Genomic DNA, 24364 nt, shown 5'->3' with positions numbered 1-24364 from the left:
CTGGGATGTCAACTTTAATTCTTACTGTCACAGTGAAAAGTAGTTTGAAAACCAGTCTTAGAAGGTAAAGGTGACACCAAACAAGCAGCTCCTCAAATGCCTCTGGCCGGCAGAGGACCCGGGCCCAGGTTCTGTGTGTGGAACTGGGCTGAGTCCCGGGCTTCCCAGAGAACTTTCCGGCAAAGGATCTGGGGCCAGCACTGAGGGAAAGTCCCACTGTGAGATCATCAGGAAGGAACCCAGACACCAAAGAAGTTCAAAATGCTCCAAGTAGAGGGCAGAAGGTGTTGTATGATGAAGGGCAGATATGAAACACCAAATGCGTCTCGGCAGCCAATGCAGGAACAAAAGAATAATTCATCACTGTGTGGAAAAACAACAATAAAACATCTCTCATCCCCCAAAACAATTCTGCTGGGCTTTGAGGCCATTTCTACTCCAGAGGGATAATGAAATGCCTATGAACAGCACCTTACACCAATACTCTTTATTTTATTTCATGTCCTGGGGATACAGTTTCAAAGAGTACTTCTTTAAAAAGTATTTGGCAATACAGTAGAAAAAAGTCAGTTTAGGATTGTTCTTTGTGAATCATAAAAAATTTGGAGATGTGCTATCTCATACGTTGCCATAAAAGAGAATTAATGAATAAATTAAATTTAAATTAAATTATGAGCCACACTTGTGGTCCATCTTCAACATGTCATGGTCATTAAACAGTTTCCCAAATTTCAGATCTAGAGTTATTTGTCATATTAAAAATAAAAACTGACCCCGTCCCAAGAGACAGGCCATGGCAGAAAGGCAAAGAGTAAAAGATTCAAACTGGCTCCAGTAATACTTTAAAATCTTTCCCAAGTTAACAAACTCTCCAAAGAAGGGAAAATAGTAAACTCCATGTGGTTTTTCATAGTATGGCTAAAAGTTTAGGGAGAGAAGATAAAGGTTTCGTATTATGTGTAAATTTATTCTTATCACTTCCTTCCCCAAATTTTGTATCATGGTGAATTCACTGGAAAGGAATCACAGAAACTAAACTAATCACATGAACTAAAATTGCTCACTAAATTGTGACAAACCCAAATCACTATCTGTGCTTCATCAAGAATTTTTTTTTTTCCTAACTTCAGAAAAAACAGCACTACTCACTCAAGCTGATGCTTTCCTCTTGAAGAGCCACCACGCAATGTTTCATTTTGGTTTCACCTCCAGAAAATGATTTCAGGACACCCATGTGGCTGGAACCTTGCTTTTTCTTATGCTCCTGGCTGTTATTCATTCATGTATAGTGGGAGGCCCACTTTAATTAAATTTCACCTTCTTTGAATTTTCCTCCTACTTTTTTTTATCATTGACAGAAACTGTTTGTTGTACATGAAAGCATATTTCACACTGAATTAAATCTCTTTTTTTCTGGTGGCAACTTTTTTTAAGTAGTGTTTTTAATATACCACTGGCAAACAGGAAATAGCTAAAAATAATGCTTGAGAGATGTGAACTTGATATCTCTTCTTCCGTCCACAAGCACTTCAAACTCAGTAAACCCAAAGCCAAACACTTTATTAGCCTCCCCCCACAGCTCCAAGTTTTACAATCTAACTGAAAGATCCCATCATCCTCTTCGTATCCCATAAAGTTATTTCTCTGTTCTCCTTGTCCTCAAATACAATTGTATACAAGTATACGTGTATACAAGCCTTATACATGCTAACTCTTAAACCTTTCTGGAAACCATTACTTCCATTCTCAGAGTCCCTAGTCCAGGCTTTCGTCTGGATAAACACAAAAGGACTAGCTGGTCTTCCTGGCTTGACCTCTGCAATCTACTCTCCACATGTGGTCAGAGATTCTTCCTTCCTAAAACACAAATCTGTCACATGAAGAAACCAGCAGCCATTTTATATCTCCTGATGGGAGCACAGCCACCACCCTTGCTTGTATCGAAGTGATCAAAACGGAGTTGGAGCGAGCCTTGGCATCCAGGGATCAGTTTGCAGGAAATACCAAGGGTGGAGGGACGCACAGAGCTACGCCTTGACTGTATGCGCAGCAACATCCAGACTGTGGGATGCCGCTCAGGTCTTCAAAGGGCCCCAGGTCCTTCCATAGATAATTGTAACAAAAGTAAAGGGGCAGAGGGAAAACTGCTGATAAAAGCAACTTTTAAAGGACAATTTTTAAAAATAAGCGAGACTAAACTTGTGCCTAGGGATGCACCCTTGAGTGAACTATAAAGAAACTCGGGGACATGATGAGTACAGAAGTCAGGGTGGTCTTTGTGGGGACAGAGGGAGCTGTGACTGGAATGGGGCCCACGAAGGGGCTTCTCTGGGTGGCTGGCAAGTTCTTTTTTTTGATCTGTGCTGCGGTTACCACGGCACTTGCGTTAGTTGCTTTATTAAGCTACACATGTCTGTATGGTGTTCTATTTTATTTTGCAATGAAAGGTTAAAAAATATCCTGTCACGCACAAATCTGATTGTGTCACTGCCCTGTGAAAATCCTGCACTGGCCTCACAGTGCTTTTAAGGAAAAGTTCAAGTGCCCTCACATGGTGGGCAAGGCCTTGCAGCATCTGGTTCCCCACTCAAAGCTTGCTCGTCTCCTCCCTCCACTAAATTTTCAGTTCCTCAAAAGCACTCTGCTTTCTTTTTATTTAACTTTTTTAATATAATGGCTTTATTGATATATTATTTACACACCACACAACAATAGAGCCATTTAAAATGTATGATTCAATAGTTTTTAGTATTTTCACAGACAAGGGCGACCATCACCACCGTCAACTTGAGGACATATTCATCACCTCAGGCAGAAACCCAATACCCTTTAGTTATAACCTGTCTAGGCTGCAATTCCTAACCTGCTGGGCCCTAAACTGCCACTAATCTGCATTCTGTCCCCAAAGATGTCCCTATTCGGAACATTTCATATAAATGGAGCCATATAATATGTGGACTTTCGCTCTCTTGGCTTTTAGTCCCATTTTGCTTTAAGTCATACATTGTACTTCGATAACTTTATTATCACTGCCTTTTCTCCTTACATGGCTTATGCTCTCCCTGAATCAGGGACACTCAGCATACTCTCAATTAGTATTTGTGAATTTTTGAACCAATTTCTGGTTTTTTCTCCTCATACCAAGATAAGTAGTCTGCCATGGTTCTCTAAAAAGGGTCACATTGCTTCACTCCCACATAATGGAGAAGTCTGTTCTCTTTCTCTCTCCCCACCAGTACGGATAACATGTTGTAACAGATACGGCACATGTATGGCACGTGCTGTAACATGGTACAAACTCAGATCTTCTGCCCTGAATCTTTACTATACTAATCTCCGTCTGCTCCTATCTCTATTTCATCCAATTTCCAGGAAAGCTCCCTACCAGCCCTCTTGCTTCCTGGTTAAAAAAAAAAAAAAAATGTAAGCAGCTACATTGCCAAATGGGCACTGTGGTACTAGCAAAGGGATGGATTCAGTCTCTGAACATCAGTCACTTCTGCTTGGAACATTCAAACATGCCCTCTTCCCCCTTCACTTGTCTGACTTCTGAATGTCCCTCAGACCCAGAAGCAAAGCCTTCCCCCATGCTTCAATTTGGGTGAAGTCTTCCCACTACACACTGTGCTTTCCCCTATCACAACATTAACATCTGCATTCACAGTGTCTATTAGTTTATATCTTCCAGAGGTCATCAAATTAAGGCAAGAGGTTTAACTTTTCCTCAAATTTTTGTGTGCCCAGTATCTAGCATAATGCCTAAAACAGAATAAGTACACAATAAAGTTACATAAAATGGGTATGTGCATACATTATTATAAATTAAAATTGCCTTTGGTGGCATTAGTTTATAAGAACACAAAATATGAACAAAGTAATAGTTAAAGCTGACATATTATGCCAGGTACTGCTTTCATGAACTCTTTTAATCCTCTAAACAACACTATGAGGTAAATATTATAAGTGAGCCATGGAGAAGTCAAGTAACATGCTCCAAGTCATATAGCTCATAAAAGGGATTAGAAGACAGGCAGTCTGGCTCCACAATTCTAGCCCTTAATTCCAATGAAGAAACCACCTTCCACCACTTAATGTCACTAACATTCATTTCAAAGATTGAAACAGGTCACTCTAAACTAAAAAAACAAAACAAAAAAACCCCAAACCAATTATTGGGTTTATCTGGTAGGAAACATTCTTGGATATCATATATACGTTTAGATGCTAGATGACAAAATTCAAGGGATAGGGAGGAGAAAATATCAAGTGTTAGAGAAGCACTTCAAAGGGCAACTAATCCAAGACTCTCTGGTAAACTAGGCACCAAGTTGTCAAATTGTGACATACCTCCTACCAACCTCCAAGTAGGCCAAAGATACAATACCTCTGTGATTACAGGCAGGCAACAGGCAGGTCTTTGGAGAAGAAGTGAGGCCAGGCAAATAGCACCAACAATATACAAGGCACCAAATCAGATTCAAAGTTGTATACAGATCCAGAATTTCTGCTCTTGGGAAGCTTAAATTCTCAATCAAAATAAGATAATTTATTCAATCACTCACTACATCTTATTAGTGCCTTTGTGGGCAATATAACATATTTGGCTCTCAGGACTCAATGGCAAAAATGCAATGATAGTGCTACCCTCAATAAGCTTATGTGTCAGTGGAGGAGGCAACAAATAAACCAAGAATTGGAGGACAGGAGAAGCATCCTCTAAGAGTTTTGCATGGGTTCCTTAACATATCTCAATCACATTGGCAAAGGTATGAGTAGAAGCTGTTTTGATGTTTCACCAAAAAAATTACTTATGAGACACGATGTATGAGTGGTCTTGTAGTTATGATGAAGCTGCCAATAACCAGTTGCCCAGAGCGGTGGTAATTTCTGTTATATTGCATCTCTCAACCAACAAAGAACATCGAGGTAATACTCCTTTATTAATTGTTTGTCCTTGAGGGGCATACTTGTGATGGACAACACCTTCCCAATCAAAAAACACAGTTAACATGGTTTGATCTTGCTGCAACTTTGCTGCGCCTTCTTCAGCCGTGGAGAACCAGACAACTTCCATTGGGACAACTGGGCCTTCGCTTCTGGATCATAGCCATAGACCCACCATTCATCTCCGGTTATGACCTTCTTGAGGAAACCTGGTTCATTGGTAGCAGTTTGAATCAAATCATTAGTAACTGCAGCACGATGTTTCTTCTGCTCTGGTAGCAGAAGTGTGGAGTAAATTTTGTCAAGATGCATTTCATGCTGAGATCTTGGGTCAAAATCTCAGACATGGTAGTTTTTAGAATTCCCAGATCAGCTTCTAGTTCTCACACTGTCAGTCACCTATCCTTGTTGATTGCAGCCTGTACATGTTCAACATTCTCAGGTGTTCTGCTTGTTGCAGACTTTCCAGAACATGGATCACTTTCAACAGATTCTCAACCGTCTTTGAAGTGTTTGTGCCACACTTTTTTTGCACCACACTCACTGCAGTCCCCAAAAGCCTTCTGAATCAACCAAATAGTTTCTGTGGAGGAATGTTCAAGCTTAACACAAAATTTGATGCCGATTCATTGATCTCCTCACTAGTCATTTGGAATGTGACGACCGCACAGTACACATGCTCACTCAATGGGTCTATTGCATCCACTGACTAGTACAGTGAAGTTGTCATTGTTCACACATGCACATTTCCGTCCACTGTCCTTGGTTGCTAGGTTCAAACCATTCTCATTATATTAACAATGGCTGGACTTTTTCTGGAAAGACCTCATACATGTAGCACTTGCCAGCTAACATTTTCCCTCAATATAAGGGGCAAGGAATGCACAAAATTTAAATAAACATCATTACCAGCAAGTTTTTATTAAGAAAAATTTAAGAGCCAAATTTAAAGACTATGTTGAACTTAATATATCCATGTCTTTGCATATATGGGGCATTGATTTAGAACCCCACCAAAAGGAGGAAAATTCCCCTGGCGTTAGGCACGGCCCCCTCAGGCAACCCTGAAAGCCCACATTGTATTTTAAAAGGCAACATGTGGCACTGCAAGGGCAGGAAGCAGGAGAGAGCAAGTCACCCATCACAGAGACACACTGAAGGTCAGACCAATCCTGAACCTTAGAGTCAAACAACAAGCAGATCCACGAAGGAAATTAACTTTGGATTTCTTTTTAATTGTGTTATTATTATCCCCTCTTAAACAGTATCTTCAATTAGTTGTTAGAAAGAAGCCTTATTAAAACTACTTTATCCTCACTTGCATTTGAAATAGATGGAGCACAATTTGCCTGATTATGTATTGAACAGTCACACTGAGATGCTCAGTTAATCTGCACAGCTGACTTCACCTCTCCCTTAGCAACTCTTGGAACACATGCTTCCTCCTGCCACAGGTCACCTGACCTCGATCTTTGCCCCATGTCTTCACTTGGAATGATGCTGACAATAACCTGCTTTTTGAAAGAGGGACACTCCAATGACGAGTTCCTAAAACATGTGTTTCTATAACTTTTAAAGAATCTGATCATCATTAAAAGCCTCACAGTCATCAGTTTTAGCCTTTTATTTCCAAGGGGATAACTGTCTTTAGATCACACAATGAAAGGAACAGAGGAAACAAGAGGCAGAAAGAGAGAGGAGGAAGAGTAAAAGGATGGAAAAACATGATTGAGAACAAGCCAAGAGAGCGGGGGGGCTAGACTTTCTGAGAGACCAGCATTTGTTTCCTTGAATGCAATGGATTCCAAGTGCATTCCGGGATCAGCCTCCCATTTTCACTACTCTAAGGTCAGGAGAGGAAACCCTGATTCATGATACTGTAGTTCCACATGTTGGGGGCCCAGCTACATCCTCCCCCGCTTTGATTCCCAGCCTTAGTGTGCAAATTAGAAAAGTAAAAAGCCTGCAAAACCAGTCGCAGGGAACTACATTTGGAGCCCAGCAGGGCATGCTGAGCAAGACAGGCACACTCATCACTTTGGAATGTGCAGAAATGAAACTGATGGGTTCATTTCAATGTGCCAGGGGCTGTCCTTCTTTTCCTCTGTTGTCTTTAGCATTTTATTTTATTTTGCAAATACATCTTCAGATGTCACTCTCTAGAAACTTGTAGTTCACAGGTAAGGATTTAATACACAGTCTGTTGCAAATAAAAATATAATTACTTCTCTGTCCTAAAGTTCCACTTCCTTTGTTTCCCTCACCAGTTCTGGTTTCCTTAGCTGACTGGCTGCAATGCAAGAGTGAAGTAATTTCTTTCCTCTGTGATTTATTTTCTGACGATAAGTAAGCAAAAATGCCATAAAGAAAGGGGGAAAGAATGATTTACAATGAATATTTCTCAAACACACAACACCAGAGTGACCAGGTAGGTAAAGTACTGTGTATTGAGAAGCTTAACAAGAATAAAGCTACATGTCCATGTGTATTTCAGTGTAGTAACAGTAAACTTTTTACTAAAACTATGTGCCAGGCACATAATGCTCAGGCTTTACACTCATTATCTTATTTAATCCTTGGAACAATTATTGCTACATAGGAAGAATCATCCACATTCTATAGATGAAGAAACTGAGGTTTAAAGAAGTTAAGGAACCTGCCAAACGATGCCTGGCTAATAAAGTGGCAGTCAAAAGGCAAATGCACCTTTCCCTCCAAAGGCCACTAGGCTAGACCTGTTCCCCACGATCGACAATGCTTACACAAAACTCCCCAAAGCCTATAGATTGGAAGTGCATACCCGATGACTATACACTATCAACTAGAGCTTGAACAAAAAGTCCTTCCTGTTACAATCCTATCTCCAATCTCCTTTAAATGCATTCATCTCTTCATATTATTAAGTAAAATACAGTCAACTTAACTGCCGTTTTAAGTGATTCAGGATCTGCAGGGTTTTCCAATAATTGTTTGGGTTTCTTGTTTGCTTTCAGCTGTAGAAGATTAATTACTGTAAGAACTTGCTGAGGACTGTAATGCCAAGCTCACCACAACTCATCTATCAAGAACTAGGCTGAGATATACAATGTATACGGAGGCTGCCTGATAGATATGCAGTCATTTCATTTCTCTACATATACAAAATCCTACTGAAAGATTAGGCTAGACTCGGGAGGAAATCGTGGCTTGTGGTTTAACAGTATACTCTTCTCCAGCTCATTTTAGGGAACTTTAGTTTGGAGATCCTCCATCCAGGGATGGTACAGTATTCATTAATTCATTCGACAGAAATAAACCTGATGATGAAGGTACACATGAGCAAAAAAGACACAGCCCCACCCTCAGTCTAGTCTGGTGTAAAGACAACAGTACTGTACGACTCATCACGTATCGCACAAGGATATTTCTGAGACTCCTGTGAAGGTTCTTCATGAAAACCCCAGGAGAAATTTCTGTCTGATCCTTGGGTCCAAAAAAGCATTTCCACAGAGTAATTGATCAGTTTTTAATCCCAAGGGCACTATATACTGAAAACTAACTGAGCCTACTTTCTCTGCCGCTAAAAATCTCAAGCCCACCTGCAGCCCACTCATGGTATATAAGATAAATTTCAGCAACTATCTCATTCTTAGTCCAACCGATTGCCCTAATCTTTTTCTCCCCTCTTTTCTTTCCCAGTTACTTCTAATTTGAATCTTGTATTTTATGTTTCCTTACTCATCTAAGGGAAAAGCACAGTTGAAAAAAGTATAAATACATACATACATACATAAATGTTATAAAAATTTTAGGACAGTAGAATAATATGTGCTAACTCCAAAAACTCATCATAGAAACTGACTTTATGGACATTGCTTTTAAATCTCCACCAAGAACTGCTTTTATTTTTTCGCTACCTTAAAATTCAAGGCCTTGAGGGGGGGAAAATGAGATTTTTAATTATTTAGAGTTCAATTGTGCTCTTTTTCTTAACTATGTCAGAACTGAATGCACAAAGCAACCATTTATAAATGAGAATATCCCCACATGCCAACTGGCATACACAGGGCTTCTTCTAGTGACTAGGTGATATTATATAAAAAATGAATTCATTTTAAGTGCAATAAAATGCATTTTCTATTGTTATTTGCCCTAGGTTGATGATCCTAGCTTGTTAAGCAGACTTAAAATGGTAGCATATTAAATTCTAGCCACACTTTTACCTAACACAAAGACAACTACAGCCCAAATCTCATTCAGAAGAAAAGATCTATAGAGGAAAAAAGGCTTAATTCAGAAGTCAAAGACATTATTCGTTGTGCAAAAATAACTTGCCATTATATATACACGTTAAGATATCTTTTTTAAAATTTGATTTTTAGAACTAAGAGCAAGCTTAAATTACTGTATTTTGCCGTGCGTAATGTGCACCCACGTTTTTGGCCCAAACATTCAGGAAAAAAAGTCTTTTAAGTTTTTAATTCATTTTCTTATATTTGTATTTAGATACTTGTTTTTTGTATTATAAAAGAATTTTAGCACTTATTTTTGAACATATTATGGTACAAGAGATTTTATCTAACAAACAATTACAAAACACAAGAACAAATACAAGATATTTCAGGTACTACCCATGTATAATCCACATCCTTATTTTTCCCTCAAAAACTTGGTCAAAAAAAGTGTGCATTATAAACAGCAAAATACTGTGCTTTTATTGTTATGAAGACTATGAGCATCAGCAGAAGGGAGAACAAAGGAGAGAGAGCTCCTGCTACAGGATGTGCATATCTCTGCAAAGGCAGGCACAGCACAGAGTCTCCTCTTTCTGTGGTGGCAAATCACCACCACATCATTGTCAGTCTAACAGGTTTCCTTTCAACTTCATGGTACATTATACCAGATGGGCACATGATGAGATTAGTAGAATTACAGAACATTTTCCATTTTACTTTTCTTTTACAAGGCCCCAAGATTCATAAATAAGTGAATCTACAGATGCGATCTTTCAGATCTTTATTTACAAAATACAGAAATGAAATGGACCACATTAATAATGTTATTCATGCTTATCTCAGATACGGGTTTTTCTAATACCACTCAAAAGATACCACGTTATTGTGTCTTTCCCCTAAGCCCTCTTTGCTGGAGTTACCATCAGATTCTTAGATGCACAAAGAAAGGCCCATGGGAGTATTGCTGAAAGTTTTATTTATTTATTCATTTTATAAGAGATTTTATTATTACCGTGGCTGGTGTGGCTCAGGAGTGCAAGCCTGTGGAACAAAGGGCCACCAGTTCGATTCCCAGTCAGGGCACATGCCTAGTTTGTGGGCTGGATCCCCAGTAGGGGATGCTTGAGAGGCAACCACACATTGATGTTTCCCTCTCTCCCTCACTTCCCCTCTCTAAAAGTAAATAAATAAAATCTTTAAAAGTATATATATATATATATATTTATTTATTTATTTATTTATTTATTTACTTTAGAAAGGAAGGGAGAAAGTGAGGTAGAGAAACATCAGTGTGTGAGAGACAATCAACTGGTTGCGATGTCCTTAGCTGGGGATCTGTCCCACAACCCAGGCATGTGTCCTGCCTGGGAATCAAACCAGTGACCTTTTGGTTCGCAGGCCAGCACTCAGTCCACTGAGCCACAGCAGCCAGGGCATCATCGCTGAAAGGTTTAATGGAACAAAGCCAAAAGGAAAATTTTATGAGTTTTGAGAGCAATCTGAACAAAAATGAGTAAAATCTCCAAATAAATCCCAAATAAATACTATTTCTGTAGAGCCTACATATACCAAATTATAAACTAAACAGGGTCTAGTGCTAAGTGAGTAACAGCAACAATAATTATTATTGTGATGTTCTTATTTATTGGAGGCTTACTAGGTGACAGAAATTGTGCCAAGTACTTTACATTATCTCATTTAGTCTTAATAACCCTATGAAGCGGATACTGCTGTTATTGTCACTGTATACATCAGACCACTAAGACTCAGACAAATTAAGTAAACTAGTCCAAAGTAACACAGCTGAAGATTGGGGAGCTGGGATTCCAATCCAGGCAGCATGACTCCAGAACATGTACTGCACTGGAGTGCAGCATGATACAGACCTTTTAAGTACATCATGAATGTACTCATTTCTGAGAACAGGATATAGCTCTAGCTTCGGTTTCATCCATTACCCCATTTTTAGCCAACGTTTAGCCAATGTTTGCACCCATTACCCCAGGTGCAAATTACAAAGTCATTGGGCTATTTCTTCATCTTTGAATCCCCAGACCCCAATACAGTACATGACACACTGATGTTCAATAAATATTTGTCGATTAAGTCAATGAACACAATTTAGTTACTGGCTTTCTAAAGAGTGGGAATGTTCTTCAATGAAAAAGGCAAATGCATTCAGTCTGATGAAGCTACTCTAAAAAGTTTTTTTATTCCAAAATATTAATTATTGATTATTTATCTTTTGTAAATAAGAGCTAGTCTCTTTTCCCTCTGAAACCAAATGTAGGTGAACTATCCTAAGACAATGAGCACCTCTGGAATATACTTCCTTGTGCATAGTGGGGACATACGATTTAGTTGATTTAAACAGAGATAGTTAAACTATAATAACATTTAACAGTATTTTAAGCTGTCACAAAGTGATTATGTTCTACTACAAATTTAAATGAAAATTTAAGGGTCTAGGGATTAGATGTGATAGCTTTTAGAAAGTTAAAATTTCCATAAAATCATTAAAAAGCACAGCCTGGTAATAGTACTTGCCAAGACAAAGTGTTCCAGTAGCTCAAATTTTTATGCTAGGATCACTTCTGGAGCTAAAAACTATATGTAAAGATAAATTCTCAATTTCTGGCCTTCAGCTTTTAGGAGGGCAAGCAAAAGAAGTTGATTGTTCAGACTGGCTCTTAGATTATTGGATAATGGCAGAGTTATACCTATTTTTATCAATACTAACATGAATAAAGTGCTAGTCCTCCAGTAAATTTCTACACATTTCCAATAACCAGTAAATCTAAGCCTGAAGAAACTATGTAAAAATTGTCATTTTTATTGGAAATCACTTATTCTCCTTTTGTAATAGGAGTATAATCCTCTCTAATAACAGTATTCATTCAAACTGATATTTATGTGCCCGAATGTCTAATATTATAATAAACAAAACTACACTAGTTGTGCAATTCTCTAAATATTATTTTATTTGTGCTAAGAAAAAACCTCCGCTAAAAAAAAATGCTACTTCACAGTCATCTACTATTTTATGAGGTCAAATATAGATGGCTTTGTACAGTAACTATCTCTCTGGAACATTTCACCAGTATCTTAATCTGTCAAATTTCACTATGTATCTAAAAAAAGTGTGTGTGTGTTGGGGGGAGGGGGAGCTTTAAAAGAAAAAGTGCCCTTGTAAAACAAAGGATTTCCTAGGTTTGTGTTTTTTTTTAATTTATTGACTTGAGAGAGAGAGAAACATCAGTTTGTTGTCCCACTTATTTATGCATTCATTGGTTGACTCTTGTATGTTCCCTGACCCAGGATAAACCCACAACCTTGGTGTATGGGAACGACTCTTTAACCAACTGAGCTAGTGAGCCAGGGCCAACAAGGGTTTTTTTCCTAAATAAATATATATGCTTGTCATTTTTAACTACACAATGTCAAGTAATTATAACATGATAATATAATCTTATAGTTCAAATATCAAATACACTTTCATACACCTTTTTTTTTCTTTGCTGGTGTCACCAGAATAAGATCAGTAAATGAGTACCAAAGTCAGAAACTATTGTATACATGGCTTGGAAATGAAACAAAATTTTAAAAAAGGTTCTTTCAATCACAAATATTGTAAAATCTTCAAAATGATTATTATACATACTTCGGAAGTCTTAAAAATCAGTTCTGATATGGATTTAATGCCAATTCTTCCATAATCTTTTTCATTAAGAAATTCTAGAAAATCCTTCAAACTCTATGGCAAACAACAGCCTTTACCATATTGCCAGAAATTTAGGAAGAATTAAATTTCTTCACCCTGTAAGAAAAACTCAGGAAGCCTGCAAACTACTATTCCTCACGCCTATGAAAAGCAAGATTTAACTCATGGGAGATGTAACTCATCACAGCATTAAATACATTCACTGATTTTCCTAAGCATTTAACAATGAATTCTCTCTAGCCCTATGACAAGTAGCAGTTTATATAATTTTAAAAGGATATTTCACATAGTTTGTAAACTTTTTAGCGCAACTGAACCATGAATAGGTATTAAAACATAGTTTAAGTAAGAATACCCACTGAATCTCTAAATTAATCAATTTATCCATATCTTTTTGGAAGTAGACACATTAACTATAAATAAATATAGTTAAACTAATCAAAAAGAGACATGAAGTTTGTCCTCAAATCTGGATTTCTGAACATAAAGTATTACATAATAAGAATTCCTCACACAATTATTCTACAACACTGGTTTTCCTACAGGTTTGGATAATTTGCTGGTAATTGAATAAGATCTTGTTTATAAGCTGCAAGTTAATCCCATCACAGTTACTTTTAGCTCCTAATTATCATAAAAATAAATGTTATCACACAAATAAATTTTAATTGGCTGAAATTTCTTGCTGAATAAAGGTTTTAACCATTTGGCAGGGGCGAGGGGGGCGTCAATCAGAACCTAAGGACAGATGACAGTAATATAAACGTATATTGTGTACTTTTTTAAACAAGATGGAGAAAATTCTCAACAATCAAAATGTTACTGTTTATAGTTGGTCCGAAGGCTGTGGGTTATTGTTAAGCTGTTTAGTCAATTAAACAAATTATTTTTTCTTTGGTTAGGTCGTATCTAAATATTTTCCTTCTAACTTTAAACATGGAAGTTACTAGATCTTTTGGAACTACAGACCTTTGAGAAGCCACTGGTAACACAAATAACAAGTAACTCCTCCCTGCGCGCGCCCCGCGCGCGCGCGCGCACGCACACACACGCACACACACACAAGTATGTGAAACTCTGGCCTCTTGAGATTTTCATTTGACTATAAATTCATTTCTTTAAATTGCAGAATTAATACAGTAAGAATAAAAAGACAAAAATCTACCAACTAGGCTGAGCTGCCATCCTCTCCATGTAGTCTTTGGCCATGTCTCGGGCTTCAATGTTCTCAGGATACAGCACACAGAACATTGCCAAAGCACCCAAGTTATTGCCATATATTTCATTCCAGCGGGCGCTGTAGTCCTTGGGATCCCAGGGAGGCAGGTACTCCAAGGGGCTGGACAGCATGGTATGCACGGCTTCTGTGAGCCGGGAAGCAATGTGCGCATGCGAGCTGGTGGCCCTGAGCTGGAGCTCTGCCACCTCCGCCCTGGAAAAGTACAGCATTGGGTGGCTGTCATAGTTGGCATTGGTGAAGGGAATCATGACTTCTGGGTTCTCGTCACTGACGTAGGCTGACACAAAGCAGAATAAAGATATGAAAAACACACTGGGAGCCCCCCGTGTGTGAGTCCTCATCGTGGCATCAGATCTCCAAACCTCCAAGGCAGCCAAACCATCTTCGAAAGATACTACAGGAGGAAAAAAAAGAAAAGAAAAACGTTAATCAAGGAAACATTTCAAAGTAGAAAGCTGGTAGGTAGTCACCCACTTACTAGGTATCCAGCCACGTAATATGAAAAATAGAGGCACTTATTGAGGAACATACAAGGTACAAGAAACACTGTACATAGGACAATGACGCTTCAGTCCCCTTCAAGGTAGGCACCTTGGGACCTCACACAGTTCTCCCAATCGCCATCAGCTGCCCTGTTATATTTTCCTGAATCTCATCGATGGCCTGAAATCTCTTCCCTTTCAAAGGTGATTTTAGTTTTCAGAAAAGCCAGAAATCACAGGGCACCGAATCTGGGCTATAGTGGGGCTGAGTCACCTGGGTGATTTGATGTTTTGCCAAAAAACCCTGCATGAGATGTGATGCACAGTGGGTGTGTTGTCCTGATGAAGCTGCCAATCACCAGTTGCCCACAGCTGCAGCCTTCTGAAAATTGTGAATAGCTTCTGCAGAGGAATGCTCAGGCATAACGCAAAATTTGATGCAGCTTCATTGCTCTACTCATTCAATCATTTTGAACGTGATGGCCACACAAGTTCCTATGCTCACTCAACAGCATCTACCACCTCCACCGACTAGTACAGTGAAGTCATCATTGTTCATGCATGCGCATTCCAGCCCACTCTCCATGGCTGACAGGCTACATCCATGTCACACAAACTGTTATTATATTAACAATGGTTAGACTTCTTCCAGACAGGCCTCACATTGAAAAATAAAGCATATGAATTTATATTTTTTCTTTTTAAACCATGCATATGTTTGATTTTTAAAAAATTTATTGGGGTGACATTGGTTAAAATTATATAGGTTTCAGGTATACAATTCTGTAGTACATCATCTGTATACTGTATTGTGTTTTTACCACCCCAAGTCAAGTCTCCTTCTATCACCATTTATACGACCTTTTACCTTCTTATACCTCCCCCAACCCACAACAAAATTTAAACTAGAAAGAAACTTACTGAACATAATAATTTAAAATGAATTAATTAGGCATGATACATCAGGCATGTACTTATTGTGGAAAACAGAACTTTGGACTTGGGGACACAGTATAATATTAGGTTGGCCAAAGAGTTCATATGGTTTTTTCCGTAAAATAAAAGACAGGTAGTTTCATTTTCACCAATAACTTTATTGATTTGGATATTTTGAGTATGTCAGCTATCTCCCACATGGTATACACTGATTGTTCTCAATTAATGCCTTGATCTGATTGCTAGCAATTTCAACCGGTCTACCTGACTGTGGAGCATCCATCATCCAGCAAGAATTCTCCAGCACAAAACTTCACAAACCACATTTGACACATACGATCACTCATAGCACCTTCTCCATACACTGATCAAAATCTTATTTTGCGCTTCAGTTTGTGTCTTTCACCTTTCTTGAAATAATAAAACATAATATGCCAAAAATGTTGCATATTTTCTTCCATCTTCAATATTAAAATGGCTACACAAAAATTCACCAATTTTGACCAGTTTTTTCCAATGCGCATTGATAATGACAGCCATTACAACACAATCCAACAAAATTGTTTCAAATGAAGTTAAAGACAACTAAGCGCTACTAGAGCCATCTTATGGAAAAAAGAGAATTTTTTGTTCAACCCAATACTTGCATGAGTAGGCATTCTTCTCATATTTATCAAACAAAGAGTTTAGATTTTATGGTTATTTTTTTAGCCACTAATATGAAAACCACAATAACCAAAAGCTGGTGGTGAAATGTGGTCTGGGAATCTGAATGGACATTAGGGAAAAATAGAAAATCCTGTCTTTCTTAACATAGCTGCTTTCACTCTAATCTCCCTGCTTCCTAACATTCTAAATTTTGAACTGGGGATTAGGATCAATACACCTCTAAGAATGTAAGCAGACAAAATATTACGAGTAAGGCTTAATATCCTTTTTGTGCCAGCAAAAGGTGGGGACAGAGAAGACAAAACCAGAGTAAATATCGGCCAGGCCCGGGCATTCCCTAGTCAGACATCAGCAAGCCCGCAGGGAAAGACCAGACACGGGCTTGCTGGGACTAGAAACGGACATGCCTTCATTCAGGAAATAAAATCCCAGAATTAAAAGGCTAAAATAACACGTGCGCATTTCCCCCTTATTATTTGAAACTACTGTCTACTTTTTCATTGTGCATATGGGATTTTGGTGTCATTCAGTCAGTCAGACATTTAAACCAAGCTCACATATTTTCTTAACTACTTAACTTTCTTAAAAGTCTTTTTTTCAGTGGCAGCTTTGCTCACAGGTTAAAAGAACGTCTTTCAAATGTAGGAACATTAAAAAAAAGAAGAAAAAAAAGAAACCCTCAGCCTAGTCGTCTATGTCTCACATCTGGGATAAAGCATGCATAAAACCCCTAGAGGAAAGTAAAGGAATTCTTAAAATTCTTCAGAGGGGAAAGGTTATAGAAAGCAGACCAGAAAAAGACAGCTTTTATGTAAATAATGAACAGTAGTTTTCAATTATTAAAGGGAGAAACTGATGGAGAAAAATCAACCTCCCCAGCTGAACACAAACTATTTTTCTAAGGAAAAACTGCCTCATCACATTCAGAAAAAAGAAAACTAAGGATTTAACATACATTAGAGATCAATCCACATTCTCAGCTTGATGAATCTCCAAGAGAGAGGCAATGTGGCATCGCTTGTGGATACCACTATTAATTCTAGTATTCTTTATATTTCTCAACGTGTTTTAGACTATACATACAGTATAAGAAGTCAATGGAAGTGGTTTTGCAAAGCATTTTAGATTTACTTCAAGAGTAGAATTGGTGGTGAATAAAAAAGATCAATATAGCCATGCTAAATAAAATATATAAAATAGAAATAACTCTTGGACTCTGCCTATATTATGTCTAGCACCCCAAGCTTCAAGGCAGCTGGCTGGATCCTTCAAGGTCAGAGACCTGGCCAAAAGAAATAACCCTTCATGGTTGTGTCTGAGAAGGGGTGTGGTCTCTGGCAACACAAAGATGTGGCTGGAAGTGAAGTAATGCTCAGTCCTCACTGCACCCCTCCACCAATCCCAGGTTTATTTCTTGCTTTTTCCAGAGAATAATTGTGCTAAGAATTTTTTTTGAAGCCAGTATGTATTAAATTCCCCAAAGCCTATGATTGAATGCAGCCATCAATACAATTAACACTGTGGGGGGGGTTGGTACCCAGAGTGAGGATGGGCTGGAAGTTTCTCCTTTAATTGACCCCACATGCATAGAATTAAAGATCTCTCCACTGCTTTTTTTGAACTGATTTTTAGAGAGAGACAGAAACATCAATTTGTTGTTCCACTTATTTATGCATTCATTGGTTGATACTTGGGGATCAAACCTGCAACCTTGGCATATCAGGGTGACCTTCTAATGTTTAGAGGGTCTAACGGTTAGAACCTAACCTACTGAGTTACCTGGCCAGGGCCTGGTTTTTGAATGTGCAGCACACATTCTAGGTGGGTAGGGGGTGGCTTGGGTTATGGATAAGAAACTATTTGAAGATTAGAAATTCTCTATTTCAGATTCTGTACAAACATTCCCTCAAGGTGTTTAAGGCTTATTTGTTTTATTCTTTTCTCTTTCCTTATACATAACATTCTCCTACCTAGATACAGAGTCACTGAGAAAGTCAGGGTTGCTCCACAGAGTCCCTCACAATTCGGACTCACACTATGAGCCCAGCCACTTCTGCCACATTGCTTCCCGTTAGGTAGGACGTGCCCGAGTATATTTAAACAAGAAGAGTTGCTCCTGAAGCACAGAACCTCATTAAGATGTTGTTTTGGGAATGATGCCATCTCAATATGCCAACTGTTACTGAAGGTTCCCTAGTTATTACTTGAAATTCATGTGAGGGTGTCAGGGCAGCAGGGCTGTGAGTTACCGCACATATAAAACAGTAATTCTTGTTGGAACACCATGTGGGCTAGCACAGAACCCACAGAAATTCTGCATAACTATCAGCAAAGACTGCCTGGGGAGAAAAACCCACAGCCTTCACGGAGGCACAAATTGTGGGTTGCCTCCCTTATATCACACTCCACGTGCCCAGCCCCCAGTGCTCTCCCAGCTTCTAAGGCCTTTGTCGGTCCACCCAAAGAGTGACTTTTCCCTGTATCTGGCCTTATTACCTTGGGTTGTTTTGGCTGTTTATGTGCCAGGCCTCACAGAAGGCAGGACCGTAGCTTTCTCTTTGCATCACAGGGCTCAGTACTGTGCCTGACACAGAAAAGACGGCTCATAAACTCTGGCTGAACTGAACTAACTCCTGGGCTTAGGAGCTGACAGAGTAGATATCATCGCTAAAGTGAGTAAGGAGAAACTTTATTCCTTCTTATTTGAAGTCAATGCCAAGCTTAGAATTTTTCAGAAAAAGCATCTGCTAGGAAACTAATGGAGGGAAACACTCACAAGGCCTAGAAACTCCTTAGCCTAAAAAGTATTTAGTAGCTTTCCCAAAAAGAGAGAAAGAAAGAAAGAAACTAAACTTAACTAAAGTCTAACCCAAACTTACTTTAGGCCAATAACCCACAGGGAAACCTAATTCCCATCTACCATCTTAAGTCTGTCTAGAAAATTCCACCAAAAGCCCCTATTTCCAGTCTTTGGGTTTCCCTTTTAACCTCTCCCCTGGCATTCTGTGGACCCGCTCTGTACAGAGGAGAGCTAAAATTAAATGAAAGGAGCTTTTCTCAACATAATTTTAGGTGAACCACAGAGGGACAGGTGTTACGCTACATACTTACTTCAATAAAATTAGGAAAAACTATAACTAGCACAACAAACCTGAGATTTCAACAGATACATTAAGTTCCTGTTTCAATACATTTAAGTTTAAAAGTTTGTTTGTTTGTTTTTAAGTAAATGGATAAGGCAAAATTTGTTGAAGGTGGTGCCTGAATGACTAAACTTTGGGAGGTGCTAAGAATGCCAAGTGAAATAATGGCCCTTAAAGGTTAATGAGTTTAACAGAACGGCCAACTCTCCCTACCATGAAACACATACACACACACCCCTTGGACAAATCATTCTGTTCTTTCAGATGTCTGTGGATGATCTCTCAAGCCATTTTCTACCTTGTTCATTGTATTGCAGATCCAGCAGAGCCAACTCACTTAAGTCTTTACGTTGTGCTTGGCCCAGCTCAAAAGCATGGCATTTTCAATATGGGAAATCACAGGCCACCCTCCACAGCTGATTCTAATAATGCAGTTTACCCTAAGTCAAGAAACATCCTGAGAGACTTTGTTAGGCCTCATTTCCCCTAAAAGTCTTTTCTCTTCCACTATAATATGCTGGCATTCCTAATCCAGGTTTCTTTTCCATTCTTTTGTCTCCTTCTACACAGCTCAGAGAGCAAAACATTCTCCAATTTACAACGAATTAATGACTACAATATAGTCCTTAAGAATTAACCTGTCACCACCAGACAATTCAGATAGCAGTTTGACCATCTCTCTGTCTGCATGCCCTACGCGTATCCGCAGCAGTCCTAGTCTGGCATTTTGCTTAGGCCAAGCCAAAGGATACAAAAAGTATTTAACAAGGTGTCCAAATTCTAAGCACCTTAAGCAGGTCCTCATACAACAACAGTAAGCCTGAAATTATTTTGCTTTAGCTCTGGTTCCAACTGTCCACTGCAGCTATTTCGATTCCTGACACACAGAGAAATTTTGTGTGAAATGCTTTCCACATATTTGACCTTTTACTTACAATAAGTTAACGTGGCAAAACAGTATTGAGAGTTACTGTTACTCTAACAGAATAAACTTAAGAGGCAGAACTAGAACTCAAATTTCTTAAATGCTAAGCCAAGGTTCTTTTCTGTAACCAAATTTTTAACAATTTAACAACATTTCTGCCATCGTTCCACAAGGAGAGCACAGAAAGAGTATGAAAGTGAAAAAGACTGAAAACTAGATTAAGTCCATCAAGTTTCCAAAATGAAGTGGGTTCCCCAGTGGTCTGGGATTGTTTAAAAATGACACGCATGGTGGTACAAAAGTTCTTTCAACTCCTCTGGCTTTACAAAATATAAAAAGGATTAAAAAATAATTTAAAAAATTTTAAAACATAAAATGTATAAGAATGGAAGAGAGAAATCACCCTGTAAAAAGTAAAACAAATCCCAAATTAAGATGGATTAAAAGCCCTTCTATAATATGTGCCAAGTCTAAGGAGGACGGCACTAGGACTAACATAATATGTGTCATACGGGGCAGACATGAATATATAATTGCAGCTGCCCTGTCTACTAGTTTTGATCAACTGACTTCTGGCCCCAAAGCCTCCATTCTCTCATTCATAAAATGGCCCCAACTTCATGGAGAGATTAAATACTATGTAATGCACTTATCAAAGAACCTGATATGAAGTAAGAGCTCAATAAATATTTGTAATTTTTAAAAAGAAGTTTTAGACATGTACAATTATATTATCCTACCCATAAAATATTTTATATGAAAGAAACTGACTATTATAGCAAAAAAGTGAGAACCACAGATGTCAACTGACGAGGGCAGGATCATACCACCTGATAGAGATAGCTGAAACTCCAACCAATGCTCTTGACTCTTCAACACACCAATTGCAGTAAGCTCAACACTCAGTAGGAAAGAAAGCATATAACCTTTGAGAATTTCAAGAATTTGTTGGGGATTTTGCCCCCAAAGAGAACAACAACAAAATGAACTATTATCTGAGTTTGATTACTTCCCAAGGCCAGTAATTCTTGACGTACAAAAGGTGACACTTCTTACTGTATTCTTTCAAAAGAAAGGCCAAGTGATAGAATAAGGACTGGGAAACACTAACTATCTCTGGCTGGGGAGCTGTTTCCTAGTAACAAATTTCTATTACGAAAGGGGTACCTGAGTACTCATGGGACATCTGCTGCCCTTGTCAGCACTGATGTGCTAACCTCAGTCCACAGTCTGGGCTAGGCTCAGTCAATGTCATCAGTATCCCAGCTGATCAGGAGATGCTCTCCAATGTTAATAAAACTAAAACTCTCCTCCCCCAACATGAAGGAAACCAGAATGTCTGCATTCATTTATAAGGAATACAACAATTAAGCACACTGGGAATGATTTCTGGCTTCACCAAAAAACTACACAGGAAGTAAAATTATTAGATAAGTGTCCAGTGAACGAAGAGTCAGAACACAAGCAATGGGAGGGGCCCGAGGCTTAGGGTGACTCAGCCAGTCAAGATCACCGCCATAACTGCACTTGAAAGGGGGCTCTATTGTCAGCATCTGGGATGTCATTAAAAACAAAATTTTAAAAATTGAATTGTAATGACATTTAGGAAAGAAGAGCAAAATGTACGTTCCCCCACCGCTCCTGCCACCACCCCCACCAGGCCCACACTCGCCCAAGAGATACCGTTCCAGTTTGCCCAACCGAATGGATGGGCCCAGTAGTTAGTTACATGATTAGGAGAGTCAAATACCTCCCAAACTAAGACTGGATAAACAATAAAGGCCTAAAACGATCCAGCAGACCAGACAACTGAAGGCTGCTGACGTCATACCCTCTCCCCTGCAAAATATGTAGACACTGCTCAAGTTAGCATCTACGACTCTTCCTTATCCGTGCTTCCATTAAAACCCAAGTTCCCTCCCTCTTTAGGCCTCCATTCTGGTTTTTGGCAAACTCTGGTGGCCTGAGTGCGCTCATATATCCTAACAGAGCTGCACATTTCCTTCTCTGATCTAATCTAGGATTTAACTTTCAGAGAAACCCTATTTCTAAATACCTGAGAAACATCTTACCATGGCCTCACTGTTTCCACATATTTTAATTTGCAGAATGTATACATTTTAAAAAGTTCTCCTTACTTTTCTATTTCCATTTTATTAAATGTATATTTAGAATATTTTTTTGAAAAATAATTTTTCTTAAATAGCAAAATAAACCTTATGTGTTCTTGGTAAATTTCTGTAGTGAAATAAATCTAACATTATTCTTAAAAATGTCAAATCCTAAGAAAACATATGGTTTGGGTACTATACAATCATTCCCTAAAATTATACTCCCTGATGTGTAAAGTCTGCAGACTCAGCCAAAAAAGAAAATTTTAAAAACCAAGGGCTCTTAATCAAAATGAAAGTTCCTTTTACTGAGGGCTTATTGTTTCCTTATTTAAGGGTGAAATGAAATATATCTCCCTAAAAAGTCATTTCCAAACAAAAATCCACAATATGAAATTATACCATATGGAACCCCCAAGAATTTACACAAACTACTGAGGGAGTAATTATAACCCTGAACCCACACAGCAAAACCACACTGTGTATAATAATGGTGTTCACAACCTCCACACTCAACACTGGAGAAACTTCAGGTTAGGTTTGTAAGTTAAGTGAAGCTCTGTGCAGGCCAAGAACTTTCCTATGTTGTCCCCAGGAAAGTTTCTCTGCATACCACATTTTCTCATGATATATCTGACGCTCACTTCTTTTCTACATCAACAATGACAGTTGTGCAACTTCCTTTTATGAAAACAATAATTAATCTAAATTATGTTTAAAATGGCTATACATATTTTCTGGTGTCAAGTCTGAAGGTTCCATCTTCCATTCACCAGAGACTACTTGAATGAGTAATTTAGTGACTATCTAACTGAAGGCATTAATTTAGTAGTAGAGTTTTTGCCTGCTGAACATTATTACAAAACTAAGAACCACTAAGATCCAGCCTTTGAGAAAGTGGTTGTCTTATGAGATGTAGAAAGAAGTTAATTAAATTTGCATCATTTTAATGGAGCAAAGAGAAAGCAGGGTAGAGGTGGGGGGTCTGCAAAGCCACCGAAGCAACTGCTTGGAGCGCTTAACTTGGTTTTAAAAAGGCTAAACGAGAGAGTAAAATGGTTAGACTTTCTGAGTTATGCTGTAACTAAATTCTAGTTTATCTAGCAGTTTAACAGTTGGACATCTGATTGGTACTTCTTTATTACACTTTTAATTAATTTTCTTAATGACTGTGTTGGAATACAATATCTTAAAATATTTTCATAATTTTTTATTCTGATATTACTTTCAGAATAATGTTGAGTATAAATGTTGAGTGTATTTCTTTTCGGTATTCTGAATCTTTTAAAAAGTAGTACTTTATACATATGTATTGTTTTCCAATGTACTGTTTTCCAGAATTGGAATATCAAATCCCTATCCATGTTGGGGGGTCAGAATTCCTTATATATATTAATGAATTCAGGTATGTCCTGAGCAGCTGTTAAATCCAGGAAATGTGCACGGCAAGTAAACAAGAAAAAACTATGTTCTGCCCTAAATACTATAGGATTAAAAAAAAAAAAAAATCTAAGAAACTGGTGTTTCTGAGCCTTTTTTTTTAACTGCAGTATTTATATTACTCTGTTTGCCATTAAAGTTAAATAGGAATTTCTTAGTCCAAAGCAATTTATTTAAATTACTGTGCCCAACTCCAAATGAAAATTAACAATCTTTGTTTTCAAATTTTTTCTGAACAGTAAATAAGCAAAGGTTTTCTGGAAGGGTCTGAGAAACCACCCATAGCTTTCTCAGCAATAGCTTTAAGCATGAAAACACTCTTTTCTGGCACTACTGGCTAAAAAAAATAAAGCAGAGAAAAGAAGATGAACAGAGATAATGAAGCCAATAGCTAAATATAACAATATACAGTTTCAAATAACATTAAACTAACCCATGAAATGCTCATGAAAACTAAAGCAAAAATTCTCTCCCTGCGGTAAAGTCATGAGGGGAGACCAACAGGGTAGCCAAGAGGACTGCCACGGGCGGTGGACGGG

The 24364-nt window shown here is 38.3% G+C and overlaps 1 protein-coding gene across 1 annotated transcript in view; it reads right to left on the bottom strand.

Moving 5' to 3' along the window:
• DSE (dermatan sulfate epimerase) overlaps positions 1 to 24364 on the bottom strand; it is a 60461-nt gene that overhangs the window by 23260 nt on the left and 12837 nt on the right. Inside the window, exon 2 of the mRNA XM_054569855.1 lies at positions 14045 to 14513. Within this exon, the coding sequence (XP_054425830.1) occupies positions 14045 to 14460 (416 nt within the window). The 5' untranslated portion in view covers positions 14461 to 14513. The remainder of the gene's footprint in view (positions 1 to 14044; positions 14514 to 24364) is intronic.

This window comes from Pteronotus mesoamericanus, unplaced genomic scaffold, assembly GCF_021234165.1.
Source record: "Pteronotus mesoamericanus isolate MK-2021 breed Mesoamerican mustached bat unplaced genomic scaffold, CSHL_Meso_final contig_20, whole genome shotgun sequence".
NCBI lineage: Eukaryota > Metazoa > Chordata > Mammalia > Chiroptera > Mormoopidae > Pteronotus > Pteronotus mesoamericanus.
The sequence above is the reverse complement of the archived record's forward strand: the minus strand, read 5'-3'. Positions and strand labels throughout refer to the sequence as shown.